Source organism: Somniosus microcephalus, chromosome 8, assembly GCF_052327205.1.
Source record: "Somniosus microcephalus isolate GS21.2 chromosome 8, FLI_Smic_1.0, whole genome shotgun sequence".
Classification (NCBI taxonomy): Eukaryota; Metazoa; Chordata; class Chondrichthyes; order Squaliformes; family Somniosidae; genus Somniosus; species Somniosus microcephalus.
In genome coordinates this window covers 100502553-100529396 of record NC_140994.1, presented here as the reverse complement: position 1 = coordinate 100529396, position 26844 = coordinate 100502553, and the positions used below count along the sequence as shown (strand labels likewise).

The 26844-nt window shown below is 50.1% G+C and overlaps 1 protein-coding gene across 1 annotated transcript in view; it reads right to left on the bottom strand.

Annotated features, from left to right (window-relative positions):
• The window catches only part of LOC147113724 (hexokinase HKDC1-like), a 357159-nt gene that overhangs the window by 88294 nt on the left and 242021 nt on the right, over positions 1 to 26844 (bottom strand). Inside the window, exon 9 of the mRNA XM_085996154.1 lies at positions 9401 to 9535. Coding sequence (XP_085852280.1) covers positions 9401 to 9535 — 135 coding nt within the window. The remainder of the gene's footprint in view (positions 1 to 9400; positions 9536 to 26844) is intronic.

Below are 26844 nucleotides of genomic sequence, written 5' to 3'. Positions count from 1 at the left end.
CCTGGGCTCGCCAGGGGCTGGTGCTGCCCTCAATAATCCCTTCTTTCAGGAGCCGCTCCACTTCGGTTTTAATGAAAACCCTGTCCCCGGCACTGTATCGCCTGCTCTTTGTGGCGATGGGCTTACAGTCGGGGGTGAGGTTAGCAAACAGTGGTGGGGGGGTGACTCTGAGTGTGGAGAGGTTGCACCTGGTGCGCGGCGGGCAATTTGGAAGCTGCTGGCTGCGGACTGTGAGTGGGGGTAGGGGTCCACCGTACGCCATCGTAACACTTTTAAGGTGGCACTGAAAATCTAACCCCAGCAGGACGGCAGCGCAGAGGTCAGGTAGGACCAGAAGTTTAAAATGATCGTACACGGTCCCGTCTACTACGAGTGTCACCACGCAGTAGCCGCCGATGTCCGCCGACTGGGTCTCGGAGGCCGTAGAAATCCGCTGTTGCGCAGGCAGGACTGGGAGAGAGCAACGCCACACCGTGTCGGGGTGGATGAAGCTCTCCGTGCTCCCAGAGTCAAAAAGGCAGATTGTATCGTGACCATTTACCTTAATGTCCATTGTGGAACTGGCCAGTTGGTGCGGTCTCGCTTGGTCCAGTGTAACGGATGCCAGCATAGGGGTCGGTGTGCCGCTGCGGGTATCAGATGAGGCGGTGTCGGGGGCCTGCTGCGTCCCGGCTGTCGTCCAAGATGGCGGCGTCCATGATCCCCATGTAGCTGGAGGCGTCCAAAATGGCTGCTGTACCGGTGATTCGCACACGGCCGGGGAGGTCCAAAATGGTGGCCCGCATGGCCCACACGCGGCGCTGCTGGGGTTCGGGGTGGCTTTGGCCCTGCAGACGCTAGCGTAGTGTCCCTTCTTCCCGCAGCCCGAGCAGATCGCGTTTTTCGCCGGGCAGCGCGCTCTGGGGTGTTTTGCCTGCCCACAGAAGTAGCATTTCTGGCCTTGGGGCACTGCTGTCTGGCCTTGGGACACTGCTGCGGTAGTTGGGCCGTTGTTGGGGTGTGGCTGGGGTGGCACAGCGCTATGAGGCGGTCCTACCGTGTCCCAGGCTGTCATTCCCCGCGGCGTCCACGGTGCAGAGGAGTAGGCATCCATGCCCTGGTAGGCTGCATCCAACGATAGTGCGAGTTCAGAGGCCTTGTTGAGGTCGAGGTTACTCTGCTCCAACAGTCGCTGTCGTGTGTAATTGGATCTGTGGCCCGCTACAAAAGCGTCCCGGATAAGTTCCTCTGTGTACACGGCGGCCTTTACATCCTTACAACCACAGGCCCGGCCAAGCACAGACAGTGCCTGAAGGTATTCCACGGTCGATTCCCCAGGTTGTTGTTTACGACTCCCCAGGAGGTGCCTGGCGTACACTTCGTTCACTGGGCGCGTGTACTGGTCCTTGAGGAGCTTGATAGCGTCCGCGTACGAGGTCGCGTCTTGGATGACCGAGTACACTCGGTGGTTCACTTTGGAGGTCAGGACATCCAGTTTGTCCTCGTCCGATTTGATTGCTTCGGAGGCGGTCAGGAATTTTTCGAAACACTTAAGCCAGTGAGTAAACTTGGTGGATGAGTCCGCCTCCCGATGATCTAAGTCCAGGCATGCTGGTGTGAGGATCTTCTCCATTATAAAAATGTTGTTAATAAAATTGATGCGCTATCAATTACTCATAAAAGACTGAGAGTTAGAAGAGTAACTAAAGGCTTTTATTAACAACAGAATGGAGGTCTGCCTCGAGTGGTCGACCTGTCCAGGATACCAAGGGCTGGGGAGCAGTCACCTTTATACTAGGACCTGTGGGAGGAGTCAGCCGAGGCATGTCCAGGCATGTACACAGTGGAATACAAACAGGACAAACAGGAATACAAACAGTGGTTTACCACAGGAAGGTTCCATTAAATTGGAAAATAGCAAATGTAACTCCTTTATTCAAAAAGGGAGGGAGACAGAAAGCAGGAAACTACAGGCCAGTTAGCTTAACATCTGTCATAGGGAAGATGTTAGAAGCTATTATTAAAGACGTTATAGCAGGACACTTAGAAAAGTTCAAGGTAATCAGGCAGAGTCAACATGGTTTTGTGAAAAGGAAATCATGTTTAACCAATTTATTGGAGTTCTTTAAGGAAGTAACATGTGCTGTGGATAAAGGGGAACCAGTGGATGTACTGTACTTAGATTTCCAGAAGGCATTTGATAAGGTACCACATCAAAGGTTATTGCGGAAAATAAAAGCTCATGGTGTAGGGGGTAACATATTGGCATGGATAGAAGAGTCGCTAGCTAACAGGAAACAGAGAGTTGGCATAAATGGGTCATTTTTTAGTTGGCAAGATGTAACGAGTGGTGTGCCACAGGGATCAGTGCTGGGGCCTCAACCTTTTACAATTTATATAAATGACTTGGATGAAGGGACCGAAGGTATGGTTGCTAATTTTGCTGATGGCACAAAGGTAATTAGGAAAGTAAATTGTGAAGAGGACATAAGGAGGCTACAAAGGGATATAGATAGGTTAAGTGAGTGGGCAAATATCTGGCAAATGGAGTATAATGTGGGAAAATGTGTAATTGTCCATTTTGGCAGAAAGAATAAAAAAGAAGCATATTATCTAAATGGTGAGAGATTGCAGAGCTCTGAGATGCAGAGGGATCTGGGTGTCCTAGTGCATGAATCGCAAAAGGTTACTATGCAGGTACAGCAAGTAATTAGGAAAGCTAATAGAATTTTATCGTTTATTGCGAGAGGAATTGAATACAAAAGTAGGGAGGTTATGCTTCAGTTATACAGGGCATTGGTGAGACCACATCTGGAGTACTGTGTACAGTATTGGTCTCCTTATTTAAGGAAGGATGTAAATGCGTTGGAATCAGTTCAGAGACGGTTTACTAGACTGATACCTGGAATGGGAAGGTTGTCTTATGAGGAAAGGTTGGACAGTCTAGGCTTGTATCCGCTGGAGTTTAGAAGAGTAAGAGGTGACTGGATTGAAACATATAAGATCCTGAGGGGTCTGGACAGGGTGGATGTGGAGAGGATGTTTCCTCTTGTGGGAGAATCTAGAACTGGGGTCACTGTTTAAAAATAAGGGGTCGTCCATTTAAGACAGAGATGAGGAGAATTTTTTTCTCACAGAAGGTCGTGAGTCTTTGGAACTCTCTTCCTCAGAGGGCGGTGGAAGCAGAGTCTTTGAATATTTTTAAAGCAGAGGTAGATAGATTCTTGATAAGCAAGCAGGTGAAAGGCTATTGGGGGTAGGCGGGAATGTGGAGTAATCAGATCAGCCATGATCTTATTGAATGGCAGAGCAGGCTCGAGGGGTCGAGTGGCCTACTCCTGCTCCTAATTCGTATGTTCATATGTTAACAATTTGTAGAGGGAGTCAGGATTGAAAGGATCGATGGAGGTTACATCTCTACCTGGGAAAAATGGGGTAATATTAGTTATTTCTCAGTGTGTCGACTGGTCAAACTCAATAAGAGGATTATGTTGCAACCATGTTCGGTTTGTCAGATTCAAATTGTCTTACAATGGTTTAAAAAAATCCGTAAATGTGACAATAATGGAAGAAAAATGGGTGACATATATATTCTATGAATGGTGCCAAAATAACTAAGGGTGAAGCCAAAAGAGTTTGGAGGATATTAGTAGACTCAACACTTATGCTCAGTTACTTTGTAACACTCAGCAAACAGAATGCCAAACTATATTCCTTAATCAGTAGAACACAATCGGAGGACATTATGCTAAAAATTGTACAGTCAGGCTGCACCTTGACTATTGTGTGTAGTTTTGGTCACCGAGACTCATAGGAAATATTCAAACCCTAGAGACAATGCAGAGAAGAGCCATGAGGCAGACCTCAGTGTCAGATAACTGAACTGTGAGGAGAGGCTAGATAAACTTGGGCTGTAAACTTTAAAAGGTGAATGAGAGGGAAGCTGATAAAGCCACATAATTCATTAAATGGATTGGAAAAAATAAACCTGGAAGATTTTTAAATTCATTCATTCGCAGGATGTGGGCATCGCTGGCAAGGCCTGCATTTATTGCAAATCCCTAGTTTCCCTTGAGAAGGTGGTGGTGAGCCGCCTTCTTGAACCGCGACAGTCCTTGTGGTGAAGGTACTCCCACAGTGCTGTTAGGGAGGGAGTTCCAGGTTTTTGACCCAACGACGATGAAGGAACGACGATATATTTCCAAATCAGGATGGTGTGTAACCTGGAGGGGAACTTGGTAATGCTCGTATTCCCATGCGCCTGCTGCCCTTGTCCTTCTAGGTGGTAGAGGCCATGCGTTTGGGAGGTGCTGCCGAAGAAGCCTTGGCGAGTTGCTGCAATGCATCTTGTAGATGGTATGCACTGCAGGCATGTTGCGCCGGTGGTGGAGGGAGTGAATATTTAAGGTGGTGGATGGGGTGCCAATCAAGTGGGCTATTTTGTTCTGGATGGTGTCGAGCTTCTTGAGTGTTGTTGGAGCTCCACTCATCCAGGCAGGTGGAGATTATTCCATCACAGTCCTGACTTGTGCCTTGTCGGTTGTGGAAAGGCTTTGGGGGGTCAGGAGGTGAGTCACTCGCTACAGAATATCTAGCCTCTGACCTGCTCTTGTAGTCACAGTATTTATGTGGCTGGTCCAGTTAAGCTTCTTGTCAATGGTGACCCCCCAGGATGTTGATGGTGATGGTTTCGGTAATGCCATTGAATGTCAAGGGGAGGTGGTTAGACTCTCTCCTGTTGGAGATAGTCATTGCCTGGCACTTGTGTGGTGCGAATGTTACTTGCCACTTATCAGCACAAGCCTGGATGTTGTCCAGGTCTTGCTACATGCAGGCACTGACTGCTTTATTATCTGAGGAATTGCAAATGGAACTGAACACTGTGGAACCATCAGTGAACATCCCCACTTCTGACCTTATGATGAGGGAAGGTCATTGATGAAGCAGCTGAAGATGGTTGGGCCTCGGACACTGCCCTGAGGAACTCCTTAGCGATGTCATGGGGCTGTGATGATTGGCCTCCAACAACCACAACCACCTTCCTTTGTGCTAGGTATGACTCCAGCCAGTGAAGAGTTTTCCCCGATTTCCATTGACTTTAATTTTACTAGGGCTCCTTGATGCCACACTCAGTCAAATGCTGCCTTGATGTCAAGGGCAGTCACTCTCACCTCACCTCTGTGTTGTGTATGTAATATGTGTGCTACTTTGAACCTATGGACAGGACTGCACTACTTGTAGGGCGTAGTGATACGCAGTACCACTCCTGGCCATAGGGGTATAAATAGTACTGTGGGTACTGATCTCCCCTCAGTTCCCGCCTGTGGGCATGAAGTAAAGACCTACGTATAGTCCCTACCTCCAACCAGTAAAGACCTGTTTGAGTTATACGTTTAAGTCTTTGTGTTAATTGTTCAATACAATACACATACTTAACACTGGCGACGAGTCAGGTTCTTACCCTGCGGCAGTTGAAGAGAGGTTTCAAACATCACCACCCCACTAGAAGCGACAGGCTTTAGGACTCTGAAGCCTCCATCAGCGACTGAGCACTGGAGTGCAGCAGCCATCCTGACAGCTTCCAGCGACTGACAGAAGTCTTTCTGCAGTTTCCTTGTTCAACCTAGGTGGTGGGGTAAGCCGTGCAGCGTTGGCTGCAAAGACAGGGCTGGGGAAGTTGGAGAAGATAAGGGCGATCGCAATCCCTGATAAGAGCCGCGGTGAAACGCGCGAGCGGGTAAGCCAGAGCCCGGGAGGGAGCGAGCAAGAGCCGCTTCGGTCGGGAGCCACTTCGCGATCCAGCGATCGCATCCGCTGATAAGGGCCGCACTCGGGCGATCGCGGTGAAGATAAGGGCCGCACTCGGGGGCTGAAGGGAGATGGCGTCGGGGGACGGGTGAAGACCGCCAAGCGTGGGAAAACCGCCATTTTGTGGGCGGAGGACGACGGCAAGAGCGGGAAGCCGCCATCTTTGATAACAAGTAAAGAAAATAAAATCTGAGAAATTGCAAATCTACAATGCCTAAACACGGGAATATTAGCACCTTTGATAGTGACCTCGAAGATTGGGCCATATATGTTGAAAGAGTAAAAATTATTGTAAGGCCAATAAAATTCGTGACCAAGATAAAGCTCTAACATTATTAAATTTAATGGGTGCGAAGACATACGGGCAATTGAAACACCTGTTATCACCAGATGAACCGGCGGATAAGACGTTCGATGAGATTGTTACTGTCCTGAAAGATCATCTAAACCTCACGCCGCTGATGCTAGCGGAACGATTTAAATTTTACAACAGAAGGCAGCTACAGCATGAAAGCAATGCTGGATATTTGCTGGAATTGCGTAAATTAGCGAAATATTGCCAGTTTGGAACGGGACTGACAGATGCACTACGAGACAAATTTGTGTGTGGTTTATTTAAACAGGATACACAAAAGCGACTGCTCAAGGAGAATGAGCTGACGCTTGAGAAGGCGGTCACTATGGCAGCAGCACACGAAGCCGCAGCGAGAGGCACGGCAGTAATGCAGCTACGGTCACCGGAGCTCAGTGCACACAAATTGGGTGTGAGTTCTGGCAAATGTTATCGTTGTGGAAAGACAACGCATGATCAGAACCAGTGTTGGTTTAAAAACCAAGAATGTAGAACTTGTGGTAGGCTTGGACATATAGCTAGAGTATGCAGGTCAGGGAAGAAGACCAGCAACAAGAAGTCACCGCAAGGAAAATACGCAAAGGTACACAAGGTGACCGAACAGGAGTCCGATTCAGACGCTAGCAGTAATGAACTGGCTAGCTTAAGCTGTAATGAACTGGCTAGCTTAAGAGTACTCAACGCTGGTAAGGGTGCAGACCTCCAGACAATTTGGGTCACTCTTCAGATAGAAGGAGTCCAAGTAAAACTGGAATTGGACACTGGATCGGCATTGACGGTCATAAATAAGAAAGATTACGGAAAGTTATTCCAACATATTCCCCTACAGGATACGGGGATTATATTGAAAACATACACGGGGCAAAGAGTGTACCCCATCGGGAAAATAGAGGTTGCAGTGGTCCACAAGGGTGAAGACAGTCAAATAATGGACTTATATGTGATATCTGAAGGAGGTTCTCCACTACTAGGACGGGAGTGGATTAGGAAAATGAATATGGACTGGCATTTCCTACAAACAATAACGAGTGAGAACTCGGTGAAGATAGTCGGCCCAGACTCTGGAACGGATGATGGTAAGCCCAACTCAGGTGCAAAAGACAAAGTTTCAGCACAGAATTCCACTGAGCAACAACAACATAGTTTAACTGTGGATTCTGAGTCTGGCAAGTCTACTGATGTGCCCATTTCTGAGGGACACCGGGCTCGAACTCAACTCCATTTCAAACTACAACAGCAATTAGAACAAATGCTTCGCCGTTTTGAGCAAGAGTTGAATGCAACGAAAGAGTTCTTTGATATAGAGTTGGAGAATCTGGAAAGACAACAGAAGCAGCTGATGGAGAAAATGGAGCAGGAGCACACAAAACGTCTGATGTCAGAGGAGTTAACGGTCAGCCAACTCCTGCATATGCTGAAGGACAGGACTCTGAAATGGGAAAAACTTGAACACGAACTTCAATATTCAAACGAAAGGGGTTCGGAGCTCTCAAAGGTTATTGGAAGAGCTGAGGTGGCAACACAGACTGAGATGACTGCAACAGAGCAGCCCTTGGATGCCAAAAGTACGCTGACTCACGTCAACGTAGAACAACAGACCGCTGAAACAGCTGCTCCGGTAGAGGGGTTGAATAGTCCGATCAATCAATCTCCAAAAGAAGTTGAAGTAGTAAAATCTCAAATGAGGTCATTAGTAAACGACTTGCTGAAAGCCCAGAAAAAGCTGGATGAAGAGGTACGCATGAAGAAGTCTCTTCAGGAAAGATGTCTGGACTTGGAACAAAAGCTGGCTAACGCCCAGCTGGGTATGGAGGAAATAGAAGACCCTCTCGCTGGCCTAGATCAGGACGACACCGAATATTACTATGTCCTGTCCTGCCCAACTTGTAACTTCGACTCCCACCATACAGAAATCATGGAGGAGCACCGAAAGTCTACGGAACATCGGGAGAAGGTGGCTCTACTACGGAAAAAGGAGGAAGAGAAGGAGGAACTGCGCATGCAGCTGGCAGCTGACAGTGGAGCCCAGAGAGTCTCCAAGAAGCAGAAAAGGGAAAGTCGAAACAGAAGATGACCCATCTGAACCATTATTACCTCTACCAGATCACACACGTGGTCCCTCCGAACGGAGCCAATTCAGTTCGGAAGTTCAAACTGTTAAATCCATGGAAGGACTATTGAATGAGTCACTCCAGCAACGTGAACCGACTATACCACAGAGATTGAATCTGTGAACTGTTTTCCACAGAGACTGAATCTGTGATCTGTTTTGACATGAAGTTATCTATGTATCTATGTTATTCTGTTATGTAAACCTGAAGTTATATATGTATATATGTTATTACGTTATGTTAAATGGGGAGATGACTGTAAAGCTAGGAAGGGAGGAATGTTGTGTATGTAATATGTGTGCTACTTTGAACCTATGGACAGGACTGCACTACTTGTAGGGCGTAGTGATACGCAGTACCACTCCTGGCCATAGGGGTATAAATAGTACTGTGGGTACTGATCTCCCCTCAGCTCCCGCCTGTGGGCATGAAGTAAAGACCTACGTATAGTCCCTACCTCCAACCAGTAAAGACCTGTTTGAGTTATACGTTTAAGTCTTTGTGTTAATTGTTCAATACAATACACATACTTAACACTCTGGAATTCAGCACTTTTGTCCATGTTTGGACCAAGGCTGTAATGAGGTCGGCAGCCAAGTGGTTTTGACGGAACCCAAACTGAGCATCGGTGAGCAGGTTATTGGTAAGTAAAAGCCGCTTGTTAGCACTGTCGATGACACCTTCCGTCACTTTGCTGATGATTGAGAGTAGACTGATGGGGTGGTAATTGACTGGATTGGATTTTCGTGCTTTTTGTGCACAGGACATACCTGGGCAATTTTCCAGTTTGTCAGGTAGCTGCCAGTGTTGCAGCTGTACTGGAACAGCTTGGCTAGAGGCGCGGCTAGATCTGGAGCACATTACTGAGACACAGGTACAAGCTGCTCAAAGACATATTTAAGACTGATCTCAAAGTTCTTCTTCATGCAAAGTGACCAACAGTTGGAAATTAACTGTAGAGGTAGAAGTCCTGGAGACATTGACAGATTAATGCTGTGAATGAGGGGTTGTAGGGAACGATGACTTAAGGTGGGCTGAATGGCTTCTCTTATCTTTAATTATTTTGTAATGGTGATTTCATATTTTAATACTAGACCAATCATTGCACATTCTATTTATTTATAACTGAGGGGAATAAATCACCCACAACATTGTATGGACTTGCCTGATCCAAACTATTCTGCAAACAAGGGAAGGAGAATGTGAAGCCCATGGACAGCTGGGCGCCTTTCATACCCATGTAATCCAGGAAGTCAGTGATGCAATCCACAATGTGGTCAAACAGCTGTAATCAAAACACATCACATATTACATTACAACTTCATCCTTTTTTCCTCCTAATTTTCTCCCCTGCCCTTCAAAAGGCAGCAACTTATAATGGGGGCACAATTCCTCAGGTGTCAGCCATCCTCCAGTGTTCTTGCCCAACCATCCATTCTTCATGACAAAACTTTTCCATGGACACGTTCCAGCAGGATTTCAGCCAGAACAGAACTGTGGCTGCGTAGTCACCCTGCAGCGTAAGGGTGTGCAGGCAGAGAGGGAATGGGTGTCCACCAACCAGACAAGGAGGACCATGCAGGTAGAGCAGGAGTCCCCTGAGTGCATCTCACTCTCTAACCAGTATTGGTGAGGGCAATGGTTCCTCTGGGGAGTACAGCCAGAGCCAAATCCACGGCACCATGGATGGCTCAACTGTACGGTGGGGAGAATGAAGATCGGGAAAGCAATAGTGATAGGGGATTCAGACAGGCTTTTCTGCAGCCACAGAATGTTTCCTCCCTGGTGCCAGGGTCAAGGATGTCACTGAGTGGCTGCAGAACATTCTTTAAGAACATAAGGCGTAGGAGCAGGAGTAGGTCATTTGGCCCCTCGAGCCTGCTCCGCCATTCAATAAGATCATGGCTGTTCTGATCTTGGCCTCAACTCCACTTCCCTGCCCGCTCTCCATAATCCTTGACACCCTTATCATTCAAAAATCTGTCTATCTCCACCTTAAATATATTCAATGACCCAGCCTCCACAGCTCTCTGGGGAAGAGAATTCCAAAGATTCATTACCCTCTGAGAGAAGAAATTCCACCTCATTTCCGATTTAAAAGGGTTTTCCCTTATTCTGAAATTACGCCCCCTAGTTCTAGATTCCCGTACGAAGGGAAACATTCTCTCTGCATCTACCTTGTCAAGCCCCTTCAGAATGTTATATGTTTCAATACGATCCCCTCTCATTCTTCTAAACTCCAATGAGTATAGGCCCAACCTGCTCAACCTTTCTTCATAAGACAACCCCTTCATCTCCGGAATCAACCTCGTGAACCTTCTCTGAACTGCCTCCAATGCAAGTATATCGTTCCTTAAATAAGGAGACCAAAGCTGTACGCAGTACTCCAGGTGTGGTCTCATCAACGCCCTGTACAGTTGTAACAGGACTTCCCTACTTTTATACTCCATTCCCTTTGCAATAAAGGCCAACACTCCATTTGTCTTCCTAATTACTTGCTGTACCTGCATGCTAACTTTTTGTGATTCATGTACAAGAACCCCCAGATCCCTCTGTACCTCAGCATTTTGTAATCTCTCTCTATTTAAATAATAATTTGCTTTTTTATTTTTCCTACCAAAGCGGATAACCTCGCATTTTCCCACATTAAACTCCATCTGCCAGATTTTTGCCCACTCACTTAGCCTATCTATATCCCTTTGGAGATTCATTGCGTTCTCCACACAATTTGCTTTCCCACCTATCTTTGTATCATCAGCAAATTTGGCTACATTACACTCAGTCCTTTCATCCAAGTCATTAATATAGATTGTAAATAGTTGAGGACCCAGCACTGATCCCTGTGGCACCCAACTAGTTACAGTTTGCCAACCTGAAAATGACCCATTTATCCCGACTCTCTGTTGTCTGTTAGTTAGCCAATCCTCTATCCATGCTAATATATTACCCTCAACCCCGTGAGCTCTTATCTTATGTAGTAACCTTTTATGTGGAACCTTATTGAATGCCTTCTGGAAATCTAAATACACGACATCTACTGGTTCCCCCTTATCCACCCTGCTTGTTACATCCTCAAAGAACTCCAGCAAATTTGTCAAACATGATTTCCCTTTCATAAAACCATGCTGACTCTGCTTGACTATATTATGATTTTCTAAATGTCCTGCTATCACTTCCTTAATGATGGACTCCAGCATTTTCCCAATGACAGATGTTAGGCTAACTGGTCTATAGTTTCCTGCTTTCTGTCTCCCTCCTTTCTTAAATAGGGATGTTACTTTTGCGGTTTTCCAGTCCGCTGGGACCTCTCCAGAATTCAGGGAATGTTGGTAGATTACAACCAATGCATCCACTATCTCTGCAGCCACCTCTATTAAGACTCTAGGATGCAGGCCATCAGGTCCAGGGGACTTGTCCACCTTTAGTCCCATTAGTTTGCCTAGTACTTTCTGAGGAGGGAAAGCCAGAGGTCGTGACTCCCGGTGCCACAAGCTACTAAGTATAAAAATAGGATAGAGCAGATGAATGTGTAGCTGGCAAGATGGTACAGGAGGGAGGGCTTTAGATTCCTGGGACATTGTGAACGGTTCTGGGGGAGGTGGGACCAGTACAGGCAGGACAGGTTGCACCTCCATAGAGCTGGGTCCAATATCCTCACGGGAGGGTTTGCTCGTGCTATTGGGGAGGGTTTAAACTAATTTGGCAGGGGGGTGGGCAGCAGGATGTAGCATTAGAAAGGAGAAACAAGGTGCACAAAGGATTGGGAGAGACAGATAGCACTAGAGTAAAATATAGTACAGTATTAGGCACAGTCAGACTAAGAGAGAATACAAGAAGGTCTAAGATTGGTTTACGGTGTATGTGTGTAAACGCACAAAGCATGGTAAATAAGGTTGATGAGCTGCAGGCGCAAATAGCCACATGGGAATATGATGTCGTGGTGATAACGGAGAACTGGCTCAAAAAAGGGCAGGATTGGGTACTAAATATTCCTGGATATAAGGTGTTTCGGAAAGATAAGGAAGGAAAGAAAGTATTGGGGTGGCAGTATTGATTAAGGAGAATGTTACAGTGCTGGAGAGAGAGGATGTCCTGGAGGGGTCGAGGGCAGAATCTATTTGGTTAGAGTTAAGAAATAATAGAGGTGCCATTACACTACTAGGTGTATTCTATAGACCACCAACTAGTGGGAAGAATATAGAGGAGCAAATTTGCAGGGAAATTACAGAGAGATGCAAGAACATAGCATACAAGGCTATGGACCAAGTGCTGGAAAATGGGATTAGAATAGACAGGGCTTGATGGCCGGCGCGGACACGATGGGCCGAAGGGCCTCTTTCTGTGCTGTATAACTCTATGGGCTCGATTTTCATTGAGCTGTGGAGTCGGGCTTGGAGGCGTGCGGGAGGTTACAATCGCAAAAACTGACGGGCAGGACCCCTGGTTCCTGACTCCGAGCAATTTTAACTCAGGCGTGTCTGCTGGTCCCGACTCCGTCCCACACCCAACAGGCGGGACTGGTCTTTAAGGCCCTTAATTACAACTAAATGGCCTCTCTAATGCTATTTTAACAGGCCCTTGCAAATTTAACCCTTTTCCCACATAAAACACACCTGGTGGGAATCACGAATGTGAAACCTGGTGGGAGCACTATTGGATTGCTGACTATCAACTGCAGGTCAACCATTAAAGAGGAGATTTGATCAGCCATCATTTGCAGGTGGCAGGACTTAGTGGTGTCAGGTCTGGGGCAACTTTTACAAGGCTTAACCACACCTGTGGAAGGTTGGAGCCTCACACCCATCTCCAGTGTGGCCTCCTGAGAAACCCCTCTCGCCACCTTCACTCAGCGCTTCCTCAACAGAGGCATATACCAGAAGCATGGGAGCCATTTATTTCCTTCCCATCTGGGCATTAGAGGAGCTCGCGCACCAGCCGCGGCACCAGCAGAACCAGGAACAACAGCAGCACCAGCAACAGCAGCAGCAGCAGGAGCGCCAGGCTGCTGCTCACCCACCTGAGGCTGCACAGGCCAGAAAGGGCCAGCGCCTGGAAGCCCGTCGGCACAGGAGATACCTCCCAAACAGGGTCTGAGCAGCAGTGCCAAAGGCAGCTCCGACTTTCGCGAGAGGTAGTGACTGACATCTGCGCAATGCTACAGCAAGACCTGCTGCCCAGAGGGCCAGGTGGACAAGCATTACCAGTGGCCGTCAAAGTCACCACCGCACTCAACATTTTTTGCCTCAGGCTCATTCCAGGGATCAGCAGCAGACATCAGCGGCATCTCCCAGGCGGCCGCACACACTTGCATCACGCAGGTAACCGATGCCCTCTTTGCCCTTGCGCACAATCACATCCATTTCACCAAGGATCGAGCAAGTGTCACGGCACGAGCGGTTGGATTAGCTCATCTGGCAGGCTTTCCAAGGGTGCAGGGCGTCGTTGGCTGCACACATGTGGCCCTTAGGACACCCCATCGCAATCCAGGTATTTTTGTCAACCGCAAGGGCTTCCACTCCCTCAATGTTCAGCTGGTGTGTGACCACAAGAAGGAAATTTTGCATGTTTGTGCCATGTTCTCTGGCAGTTGCCATGACTCATTCCAACTGCATCAGTCTAGTGTGCCTCCGCTATTCAGTCTGCCAGACCAACTTAACGGATGGCTACTTGGAGACAAGGGCTATCCCCTGAGGACTTGGCTAATGACGCCGTTGAGGCGGCCAGCCAACGAAGCTGAGGAGCTGTGGTAAACCACTTTTATCGTTCACTATCGTTACACTATAGTTATCACTGTTGTATTGTTATCACTGTTCTCACTGTTGTATCACTATATGAGGTCGCCTCTTGTCGCGCTGTTATACCTGGGCTGACCACCTCCGACTCCGCCCATGGCTCCACCTACCTGCCCAGGTATAAAGGTAGTCGACTGGCTGGTATTCCTCCTTGTTGGACCCGATCACCCACGAGGGTGGGCTCTGTTATTTAGTCAATAAAAACCTTTAGTTACGTTCCTAACTCGTCGCTTTTTATTGGACGAATTGATAGGTATATCAATTTTATTGACTAAATTTTAAAGATGTCTACTACTGGCCAGCCAGAAGCCCTCCCAGAAGCACAGCCACAGCAGCTTTCAGACACCGGGCTACACCAGCCACACCAGCCAGCTTGGCTGCAAGCCCTCAAACCACCGTACCTGGATCTAAACCCACAGGCAGCAAACTCAGCCCTCGACTTCAAACACTGGCTGGGCTGCTTCGAATCCTACCTGGAAGAATCCGGCGTCCCTCAGAGATCCAAACTAAGAGTTCTGAACGCCCAAGCGAGCCCGAGAGTATACGCACTCATCCAGGACACGACTACATACGAGGCCGCTATCAACCTACTGAAACAGCAGTACCGGAGCCCGGTAAATTACATGTACACCAGGCACCTCCTAAGATCCCGCCCGCAACAGCCAGGAGAGTCTGTAGCTGAATTTTTACGGGCGCTAAGAGCACTCGGCAGGAACTGTGACATTAAAGCGGTGACGGCTGTTGAAAATACGGAAGATAATATCCGCGATGCCTTTGTGAAAGGCCTACGGTCCGACTACTCACGGCAAAGACTGCTTGAAGCTAAAGACCTCGACCTGGACAAAGCTGAAGCCCTCGCTCTCTCCCTAGAGGTGGCCCATCAGGACCAGGAGGCGTTTTCCAGGTACTGCTCGCGACCCTGGGACTCGGGCCCGACCCCTACCGCAATACCCTTCGCAGCGCCGCCCCCGGGACCTACCTCAGCGTCGGCGTCCCGGACCCGACCGGGACCGCCACCCCCGGTACCGGCTCCGACATCGGGCACCCACGATCGGGCCGCCGGCTGCTTCTTTTGCGGCCAGGAGAAGCACCCGAGGTCGCGCTGCCCAGCCAGGAACTCTACCTGCTCAACCTGCAGGAAGAAAGGCCACTTCTCTAAGGCCTGCAGGAGCGGATCTTCAGAGGCCAGCAGTGCCTCATGCGAACTGTGGGGGCGGCCATCTTCTTTCAAGGCAACTGAGGCCAGCATCCCCACACGTGAGTCATGGGGGCAGCCATCTTTGATCAAGGCAACCAACCCCAATAGTGCCTCATGTGAGTTATGGGAGCAGCCATCTTCTCCGCCATTTTGTCCTACCTCGTGGGAGACGCCATTTTACCCACCACGCCCAACTGCCACCGGGCCTCCGGACCCGACGACCGCCTCGCCCGCAGACGACAACGACTCGCTTACCTACACACTAGCCTCCGTCACTCTGGATCAAGCCCGCCCACACCACCTGTCCAAGTCGATGATGGACATCAAAGTAAACGGCCACGCCACGACCTGCCTGTTCGACAGCGGAAGCACGGAGAGCTTCATCCACCCAGACACGGTGAGCCACTACTCCCTCCCTGTCCTGCCAACGCGCAACCGAATCTCGATGGCATCGAGGTCCCACGCCACGGACGTTAGCGGCTACTGTGTTGTGACCTTGTCGGTTAAGGGTACGGAGCATAAAAATTTTAAACTCCTCGTCCTCCCCCAGCTCTGCGCTGCCGTCCTACTAGGGCTGGACTTCCAATCCCACCTCCAAAGTGTAACCCTAGCATACGGTGGACCCCTCCCCCCACTCACAGTCGACAACCAGCGAATGTTAAACCGCCCACCGCGTAACACCTGCAGCCTATCCACCCTCAAGGTGCCGCCACCTTCCCTGTTCGCTAACCTCACCCCCGACTGCAAACCCGTCGCTACCAAGAGCAGGCGGTACAGCGCTGGGGACAGAGCCTTCATTAGCTCTGAGGTGCGGCGCCTCCTGAAAGAGGGCATTGTCGAGGGGAGCAACAGCCCCTGGCGTGCCCAGGTCGTGGTCGTTAAGACCGGCGATAAAAATCGCCTGGTCATCGACTACAGCCAGACCATAAACAGATACACCCAGCTGGACGCATACCCCCTTCCCCGCATATCTGACATGGTCAATCAGATTGCACAATACCGCGTATTCTCGACCATCGACCTTAAGTCGGCCTACCACCAACTCCCTATCCACCCCGAGGACCGCCAGTACACCGCCTTCGAGGCGAATGGGCGCCTATACCACTTCCTTAGGGTCCCCTTCGGTGTCACCAACGGGGTCTCGGTCTTCCAAAGGGAGATGGACCGGATGGTTGACCAGAACGGACTGCAGGCCACATTCCCCTATCTAGATAACGTCACCGTCTGCGGCCGCGACCGGCAGGACCATGACGTGAATCTGGAGAAATTCCTCCGTACGGCCCAACGGCTGAACCTCACCTACAATAAGGAGAAATGTGTGTTTAACACCTCGCGCCTTGCCATCCTTGGCTGTGTAGTAGAGAACGGACTCATCGGCCCCGACCCCGAAAGAATGCGCCCCCTCATGGAGCTACCCCTCCCCCACTGCCCTAAGGCACTTAAGAGAACCCTGGGGCTCTTCGCCTACTATGCCCAATGGGTGCCCAATTATGCGGACAAAGCCAGACCCCTCATGAAGTCCACATCCTTCCCCCTCACGGAGGAAGCGTGCGCGGCCTTCTCCCTCATCAAGGGAGACATAGCCAAGGCCACAATGCACGCAGTGGATGAGTCCATCCCCTTCCAAGTGGAGAGCGATGCATCCGACTTCGCCCTAGCCGCTACCCTTAACCAGGAGGGGAGGCCAGTGGCCTTCTTCTCAAGGACCCTACAGGGCCCCGAGATCCGACACTCGTCGGTCGAGAAGGAAGCCCAGGCAATTGTGGAGGCGGTACGGCGCTGGAGGCATTACCTGGCAGGCAAACGATTTACCCTCCTCACCGACCAACGTTCGGTTGCTTTCATGTTTAATAACAAGCTGAGGGGCAAAATCAAGAATGACAAGATCTTGAGGTGGAGAATCGAGCTATCCACCTACGATTATGATATCTTGTACCGGCCAGGTAAGCTGAACGAACCCCCTGATGCTCTTTCACGAATTACATGCGCCAGCGCGCATATTGATAGACTTCAGACCCTCCACAACGACCTCTGCCACCCCGGGGTCACCAGACTTTACCATTTCATTAAGGCCCGCAACCTGACCTACTCCATCGAGGAGGTCAGGACCATGACCAGGAACTGCCAGACCTGCGCCGAGTGCAAACCGCACTTCTATAGGCCGGACAGAGCAAGCCTGATCAAGGCCACCCGCCCCTTCGAGCGCCTGAGCATCGACTTTAAGGGGCCTCTACCGTCATCTGACCGCAATGTGTACTTCCTCAACATCGTTGATGAGTACTCCCGTTTCCCTTTTGCCTTCCCCTGCCCAGACATGACCAGTACCACGGTCATCAAGTGCCTGAACGACCTCTTCGCCTTGTTCGGGTTCCCGAACTATATACATAGTGACCGGGGCTCCTCCTTCATGAGCGAGGAACTCCGTCAGTTCCTACTAGCGAGAGGTATTGCAGCAAGTAGGACCACCAGCTACAACCCCCGAGGGAACAGCCAGGTGGAAAGAGAGAACGCGACGGTATGGAAGGCCGTCCTCTTAGCCTTAAAGTCTAAGGGCCTCCCAACCTCCCGCTGGCAGGAAGTCCTCCCGACAGCGCTGCACTCCATCCGGTCACTACTTTGCACTGCCGTTAACGCCACCCCCCATGAACGAATGTTTGTTTTCCCCAGGAAGTCGACTACGGGAACCACTCTACCAACCTGGCTGACCTCTCCGGGGCCCGTCTTGCTGCGAAAGCACGTGAGGGCCCATAAAATGGACCCCCTGGTCGAGAGGGTGGACCTCCTGCACGCCAACCCCCAGTACGCCTACGTGGCTTACCCAGACGGGCGGGAGGACACTGTCTCCTTACGAGACCTCGCACCCTCGGGCACTCCGGAGACACCACCTTTACCCCCCCCCACCACCCCCCCAATTCCAGCCCAGGTAGACGGCATGCCGGAACCCCACGAGCCTTCGCTGACCACGCAGACACCAGCATTAACACCGGATAATGCAGCACCGCCGCTGCGACGATCGGAGAGGCTTACGAGGCCTCCGGACAGACTGACATACCAGAACTGGTAGTACACTTCACCCCGCCGGACTCAAATCTAAACAAGGGGTGAATGTGGTAAACCACTTTTATCGTTCACTATCGTTACACTATAGTTATCACTGTTGTATTGTTATCACTGTTCTCACTGTTGTATCACTATACGAGGTCGCCTCTTGTCGCGCTGTTATACCTGGGCTGACCACCTCCGACTCCGCCCATGGCTCCACCTACCTGCCCAGGTATAAAGGTAGTCGACTGGCTGGTATTCCTCCTTGTTGGACCCGATCACCCACGAGGGTGGGCTCTGTTATTTAGTCAATAAAAACCTTTAGTTACGTTCCTAACTCGTCGCTTTTTATTGGACGAATTGATAGGTATATCAGGAGCGCTACAACTCCAGCCACATTTCCACTAGATCCATTATCGCAAAAACCATCGGTTTGCTGAAGATGCGCTTCAGATGCCTGGATAGATCAGGTGGAGCCCTACAGTACTCAGCAGCCAGGGTCTCCTGAATCGTCGTGGTTTGCTGTGCACTTCACAACATGGCACAGCGTCGTGGCTTGCAGATTCCTGAGGACCAAGTGGCTCCTCACATATCCTCCTCAGATGAGGAGGAGGAGGGCGAAAACAAACATCCTGCAGAGGCCCATCAACCAGCGGCAGCGTTACGCGAGAACATTGCTGCCCAGGATGCAAGGAACGCACTCATCCTAGCCAGATTTGCTTAGCCTGGTCAATCAAACACTTTTGCCTCGCAGCTTCTTACCAGAGCATTGACAATATCCAAGAACCAGAGGATTCCTAGCACTCTGACCACCACACTGACAGTTGCAAGTATTCCTAAGGCCTCAATATAGAAGTCCCAATAGCGAAATGACAGACGCTACAACTGCAACATTTGCCATCAGAATTTTTATGCACAATTACGACGTGATGGCATTTTTACACTAAACACAAAATTCCACCCAAGTGACTACCCTTGTGACTACTTCTGCTTTATCTTCCTCTTACGCGTGCTCCTACGTAGTGCTTCTCCTGTGGCTTCAGCAGATGTGGAGGCCCCTTGCTCACTTTCCTGCTGCTCCTGTCTCGACACCTTTGGCGGGAGTCCTCTGGGGTTGCGAGCCTGTGAGGGCTTGTCAACAGTCTGCTGCTCCTGCGGCTGTGCAGGGGTTGAGACGTCTATCTCACTTGGGTGTGGAGTCCAGTCGGGCTCTGACCGAGGGCTCTGCAGTGGCATGGAAGTGTGAGCGCTTGGAGAGGAACTCCCACTTCCTTGAGGTCTGCCACCAACCTCCCTCTCATGGGTCAGGTCCCACTCAGCGCCTAGAAGTGGCTGGACAGCACCTTGCTGCACATCAGGGGGGCCACGGGGACCCGTATCTGCAATGGCAGTCCTACTCAGAAGGACTTCCATGAAGGTCTGGTTTCTCTGTTCAATAGATGCCCATCGCTCCTCAAGAGATGTCATTCTATTCTGAACAATGACCATGTTTTCCATACCCTGGCGACTAAGCTCCTCCATGACCATAGCCTTCCTCTCCTCTACCATAGCCATCCACTCCTCTACGGTAGCCAGCCTTACCATGGAGGTAGCCAGCCTTTCCACGGAGGTAGCCATCCTTTCCGTGGTGATGCGTTCATACGCCAATGACTCCACAAAGGCTCTGCTCATGTTCGCTATGGACTCCTCCATTCGCTCCACACTCGCAGCGACCCTAGAGACAAAACCTGCCAGAGGTTCCTGTGTGGCGTTACCACATTGGGGAAACACTGTGTGTATGTAGATAAACCTGTATAATCCCCTTTTAACTGCTGTATTCCCCTCCCCCCGCAAGACAGTTGCAAGCTGAGAGGAATAAGGCATGTTCAGACTTGCCTGCTGCTGAGAGAAGGAAAACCAATCAGGTTCCAGCAGGTGACCAATCCGTGAGTCATCACAGGTTCGCGGGCTTTACGAATTCAGTACTGTATTGTGAGAGTTGGAGTAAAGACCTATTTCTTGTAGCTCGCTGTGTTGCCTATTTCTTTACGCGGGAGACTGTAGTCTCCCACACCTGCATCTGTGCCTGGAGTTCCATCACCTCTCATCTTATGGATAGACCCAGAGGCAGAGGGTCAACATGCTGCTGAGCTGAGCTGGCAGAGTCCAGTGCCCTCCGACTAGGACTCTCCACTGCTGTCCGCCTCCACAATCTGCTGATGTTCACTTGTGAGCTGTGATACACCAGGTGACAACACTATGTCCCGAAGGTCCCACCAAGGTGTGAGTGTCTGCGCTGGTGCTGGGTGTGCTGAATTCTGCTGACGCTGCGCCCTCAGAGGTTGCAGCTTCCTCTGAGGAGTCTGGCTGCTCAGCCTCTTCTTCCTGGCTAGGGGGGACGGATGCTTGTTATGGTCCTGTGGGGGAGTAAAGGAAAGATTCAGAGATGTGATGCAAAGGCTACATGCACATAGCTTTTTGCAGATGCTCATAAGTGCATCTGTTACAACTTCACAATTATTATCAGCGACTCATGCAATGTCAAAGAGAGAGATGGGAAACTTTTCTGTCACCAGCTTGCTGTGATGCACCCGTCTGTCCGTCCCCCATGCGCGAATCATCCTCAATGCCCATATTTCCAGGATGGCCTCCTCCCAGGGGGTCAGGTGGGCTATTGAGGGTGGCCCTCCTCCTGTCCTGGCTTGCTCTTTTATGAACTTTTAAGAAAACTGAATTTGATAGCCTGGCCACTACCCAAGACATCGGGAATAGAGTTAAAGACACTGGTACCTGTTAGAGGTCGAAGAATCTGGATTGGGATAATCGAGGGCTAAGGAGAAATCATATTTAGTAAGAATTATCCACAAGACGGATAAGAGTAAAAGAGAGATCTGGAGAATCTTTTAAGTCCATGATTTGTTTATTAGATGTTAAACTGTAATGTCACTTGAAATGATTGTAAGTCTGAATTTAACTGTGACTGTAATAATTGTGTTTTGTAGGTAACAGAGCGTGGGAAAAACCAGTATGAATCCAGTATGAGGTGATCAACCAACACGGTTTTAAGTAAGAGCTGCACAATTGTGTGGCACAATTCGGATACTCAGATACGACATTCCCCTTTTGTTTGATGGTTTCAGTGATCTCATGATGTGATTGAATTCCACCCCCCCCCCCCCAAAGCATTTTTATGTTTTGGGGTAAGACAACTCGAGAATGGATATTGAAATTGACAGCACAGAGGACAACTCACACTGGTGAGATATTGGGCTTAGCACATATCAGCACACCCTTAGATTTGTATTATTTCACACGCTCTGGTAGTTAGCATACTTTGATCCATAAGCCAATTGGGTACTCATGCCTATGAATAATAAATTAATTGAGCACACCGAAAGAGAAGATCCGAAGCAACGTAGAGGAAACCCCAGGCGGGGTAACATCAGGAAAGATAGAAGAAACAGAGGATACCCCAAGCGGGGCAGAATCAGAACACCGGTACACCCATGGATCAGACTGATTTCACACATACTAGTCGTGGTGCAGTTAATACTGGTCTTGATTTTGCTATGTATGGCATGTAAGAAATGTAAATGGGCTCAAACGAAACACTTTGCGAAACAAGTGGTTAAGACAGTTAGTGCATGCACTGCTCCTCCTACACGCGTTTCGGACGACTTCGGTCATTTGCTGGAGAGATCAAGCGTATGAAGGATGAGGTGGTAGTATAATGAATCAGGAAACACTTTAGTTTAAATTTAAATATTAACCATACTCATCTGATGCATACCCGGTGCCTCGACGGATGGCCACCTTGACAGGATTCACACCAGGCCCTATGCAACAAATGGGTGGCCTTCTTGGAATAACCAGAGGTCTAAGGGGGGAGGTGTTTAACAAAGTAGGTCCAGTAACCGGAAGAAACCTCAATCATTCACGCTCTTGGTTTCCCAGCATGCTATACCAGCTGCTCGTAGGTGTGCACACTTTCCAACCCACCTCAAGGTTCCGTTTCAGGGAGTTGGAAGGGGGGACTGTTGGATTGCAAAAATAGGCCTGTGAATCAAAGCCTGAATCCTCTAGTCTTTAAATACATTAACCAAAGCTGTAGGGAGGGCTGTAGTACTAGAAATCATACTTAAAGGATGATTAGCTTCATTTATTAAGAAATATATGTATTAAAAACGTACATGTAGGATTTAGGTAGCTGCAAAGCATGATGGGATACTTGACCATCATATTAACCCTTTTTAACTAAGTACTGTAGAAATAGCAGACCGCAGCATATTTGCTAGACTCTTTGTCTCCGTCTTTACTGAACCCAAAACATCTCGGAATGTTGTTATCAGTGTTACAGAAGCAGTGTTTGATGCAGCTGGCTTTCTGAGAGATAAGGGAAACTGAACTTCATAAAAATTAATGAAGTATTGGTTAGGTATAGCAGCATGGGGAGGGAAAGATAAGCCTGGTACGACCTCGCTCACAGAGATTAGATGGAGCCTAGTACGACCTTGCTCACAGAAGCTAGATGTCTAAGAACTATGTGTTATGTTTAATGTCAAAGAACACTTCAGGGTGGCTCCCAACATTGAATGACTAATCACCCAACCAATACGAGAGTAACTGTAGTGACGTTGTCTGTATGCGTATGCCCACTTTTGTAACCAGTGGGTGTTGCTTATTGAAAGGTATATAAAATGCTTGTATGCTGTATTTCCTTAGAGAGCTAGGTGCAAGTCTGAGGAGGCTCCCTCCTCTCCCTTGTGCACAAGGCCTCCCGGCCGTTTTCTAATAAACTTTAACTTTGTCAGCAGTTCCGTCTCTCCGTCTGGTTTTGCTCTGAAAATTCGAATCTAACAAGACAAAGATGGAGTGAGGTTGCAAGACCAAGGGCCCTCCCTGTGTGTTGTCAGTTGTGTTCAAAGCATCAGAGTGATAAGGAGTGTGAGGGCTGCATGGTGGAAGTTCTGTGAATGTGAGCATAGAGAGAGAGGGAATGGGTAAGGGTGCATGGATGTCAGTGTCAAGTGGGATGTGGAGGAAGAGATTGCTAAAGCTGAGTGCTGGTGAGGAAAGGCAATGGGGATCAGATTGAGGGTGATGGGAAATTCATACTCACTTTTCCAGTGCGCTGAAGATCATGAAATCTTTTCCTGCACTGTATCCAAGTTCTGCGGGTGACTCCCAAGGAGTTGACCTCCTCAGCCACCTGCATCCACACAGCCTTGGTCTGAGTGGGAGGCCTCTTCCTCCCTGATGAAGGGAACAGGACCTCCCTGTTGGCCCTAGCCCCATCGACTAATGCCTGCAGTGCCGCCTCGTCAAAGCGAGGAGCTGCTCTTGCCCTCCTGCTTGTCATCTTCCCAGCAGGTCCCTCTGATACCAAATGGAGAAAGCTTGGGAACCTGCAGAAGAAGCAAGGCTTGCTGTGGATCTTAAATGCAGCAGCAATGATGACGTCATCGGAGGGGACTTTCAGTCATGAGAAACCCATTTGCAAAGGCTTCCCACACGTTGGAAATCAATTGGCCAATTGAGTTAAAATTGCATCAGTCTCCCACATCCATTTAGATTCATGTGGGTATAGATCTTCTGCGCTCCACCGCGCCTACCAGAGCCTCCAAGGCCCGCTCGCTGAAGTGCTGTGCTCGCTCCCTGGCTCTCTCCATAGTCCTTGGCTGCAAGATTTAGCCACAGGTCTGTCCAGGCCGAGATTCAAGACTCCAATGAGCAGAGTATGGCTGGAGAGCAAGATTGAGCCTCCCCTTTAAGAATTGGCTGGCACCAGTGTGTCTGTGTTCCATTGCTGACTGACATCACATGAGCTTTGCCAGCGCTCTGAGGTAGCACCTCGCTCCTCAGCCTTTGTGCCTTAAGACAGGTGTGTAGTGCCTGATTTAGCGCTCCAATCAACTCCAGGGGCGATAAAAGCCAAGCTTGCAGTCAGAGGCGATAATTAGCGCCCCAAATTGCGCATGGCCAATAATCGCGCCCCAAATGGGGCGATACTGAATTTTTCCCCCAATGACTCTAACTATAGAGTAGTGATAATGGGGGACTTCAAATATCCTAATATAGACTGAGTTAGTAATAATGTAAAGGGCAGAGACGGGGGAGAGAATTTCTGGTGTGTTCAAGAGAACTTTATTGATCAGTATGTTTCTGGCCCAATGAGGAAGGAGGCATTGCTGGACCTGGTTCTGGGGAATGAGATGGGTCAAGTGGAGCAAATGTCAGTAGGGCAACATTTAGGGAACAGTGATCATAGTACCATAAGGTTTAGATTAGCTATGGAAAAGGACAGGGAACAATCTAGAGTAAAAATACTTAATTGGAGGAAGGCCAATTACAATGGGGCAGTAATTCCTCCCCAAATGCGTGAGTACGGAAGGGGTACTCACGCGTCTGGCCAGAGGAAATGCCGGTTTTCAGCATGCACAGCGCATGCGCTGAAAACCGGCATTTCCTCTCCTCTAACCCAAGAGGCTAGTGCGTGCGCTGTAGGGGTCGGCACGTGCATCTTGGATTTCCTCTGTTTTGGGGGATTTGCGCATGTGTAAAGGCCTCCAGTCTTTACGCTTGTAAAAAGCACACGTAAGTATTTATTTATACACGTAAGTGGTGTTTTAGTGCAATTTAGAAATTTTTTATTGCACAGGTTTATTATTTTAAAGAATCTACAATAAGGTAAGTTTAGTTTTAGACCCTTTTTATTAAAAATTTATTTTTTTCAAAAAAAAAAATTATTGTTTAAATTATTTTTGAAAACTTATTTATACTTAACTAGCTGGAGTGCCCGGCGGTGCCAAGGCTTTTTCGAGGGCATGTTGTTGTTGGAAGAGAGAGAGAGAGCGACTGGGGGGGTGGGGGCGGAAGAGAGAGCGAGAGCGACTGGGGGGGGAAGAGAGATGAAGAGCGACTGGGGGGGGAAGAGAGAGCGCGACGGGGGGGAAGAGAGAGAGCGACTGGGGGGGAAGAGAGAGAGTGACTGGGGGGGAAGAGAGAGAGCGACTGGGGGGGAAGAGAGAGAGCGACTGGGGGGGAAGAGAGAGAGCGACTGGGGGGGAAGAGAGAGAGCGACTGGGGGGGAAGAGAGAGAGCGACTGGGGAAAGAGAGAGAGCAACTGGGTGGGAACAGAGGGAGCGACTTGGGGGGGAAGAGAGAGAGCGACTGGGGGGGAAGAGAGAGAGCGACTGGGGGGGAAGAGAGAGAGCGACTGGGGGGGAAGAGAGAGAGCGACTGGGGGGAAGAGAGAGAGCGACTGGGGGGGAAGAGAGACAGTGACTGGGGGGAAGAGAGAGAGCGACTGGGGTGGAAGAGAGAGAGCGACTGGGGGGGAAGAGAGAGAGCGACTGGGGGGGAAGAGAGAGAGCGACTGGGGGGGAAGAGAGAGAGCGACTGGGGGGGAAGAGAGAGAGCGAATGGGGGGGAAGAGAGAGAGCGACTGGGGGAAGAGAGAGAGCGACTGGGGGGAAGAGAGAGAGCGACTGGGGGGGAAGAGAGAGAGCGACTGGGGGGAAGAGAGAGAGCGACTGGGGGAGAAGAGAGAGAGCGACTGGGGGGAAGAGAGAGAGCGACTGGGGGGAAGAGAGAGAGCGACTGGGGGGGAAGAGAGAGAGCGACTGGGGGGGAAGAGAGAGAGCGACTGGGGGGAAGAGAGAGAGCGACTGGGGGAGAAGAGAGAGAGCGACTGGGGGGGAAGAGAGAGAGCGACTGGGGGGAAGAGAGAGAGCGACTGGGGGGGAAGAGAGAGAGCGACTGGGGGGGAAGAGAGAGAGCGACTGGGGGGGAAGAGAGAGAGCGACTGGGAGGGAAGAGAGAGACCGACTGGGGGGGAAGAGAGAGAGCGACTGGGGGGGAAGAGAGAGAGCGACTGGGGGGGAAGAAAGAGAGCGACTGGGGGGGAAGAGAGAGAACGACTGGGGGGGAAGAGAGAGAGCGACTGGGGGGGAAGAGAGAGAGCGACTGGGGGGGAAGAGAGAGAGCGACTGGGGGAAGAGAGAGAGCGACTGGGGGGGAGAGAGAGAGCGACTGAGGGGGAAGAGAGAGAGCGACTGGGGGGAAAGAGAGAGAGCGACTGGGGGGGAAGAGAGAGAGCGACTGGGGGGGAAGAGAGAGAGCGACTGGGGGGGAAGAGAGAGAGCGACTGGGGGGGAAGAGAGAGAGCGACTGGGGGGGAAGAGAGAGAGCGACTGGGGGGGAAGAGAGAGAGCAACTGGGGGGGAAGAGAGAGAGCGACTGGGGGGAAGAGAGAGAGCGACTGGGGGGGAAGAGAGAGAGCGACTGGGGGGGAAGAGAGAGAGCGACTGGCGGGGAAGAGAGAGAGCGACTGGGGGGAAGAGAGAGCGACTGGGGGGGAAGAGAAAGAGCGACTGGGGGGGAAGAGAGAGAGCGACTGGGGGGGAAGAGAGAGAGCGACTGGGGGGAAGATAGAGAGCGACTGGGGGGCAAGAGTGAGAGCGACTGGGGGGGAAGAGAGAGAGCGACTGGGGGGGAAGAGAGAGAGCGACTGGGGGGAAGAGAGAGAGCGACTGGGGGGGGAAGCGACAGAGCGACTGGGGGGAAGAGAGAGAGCGACTGGG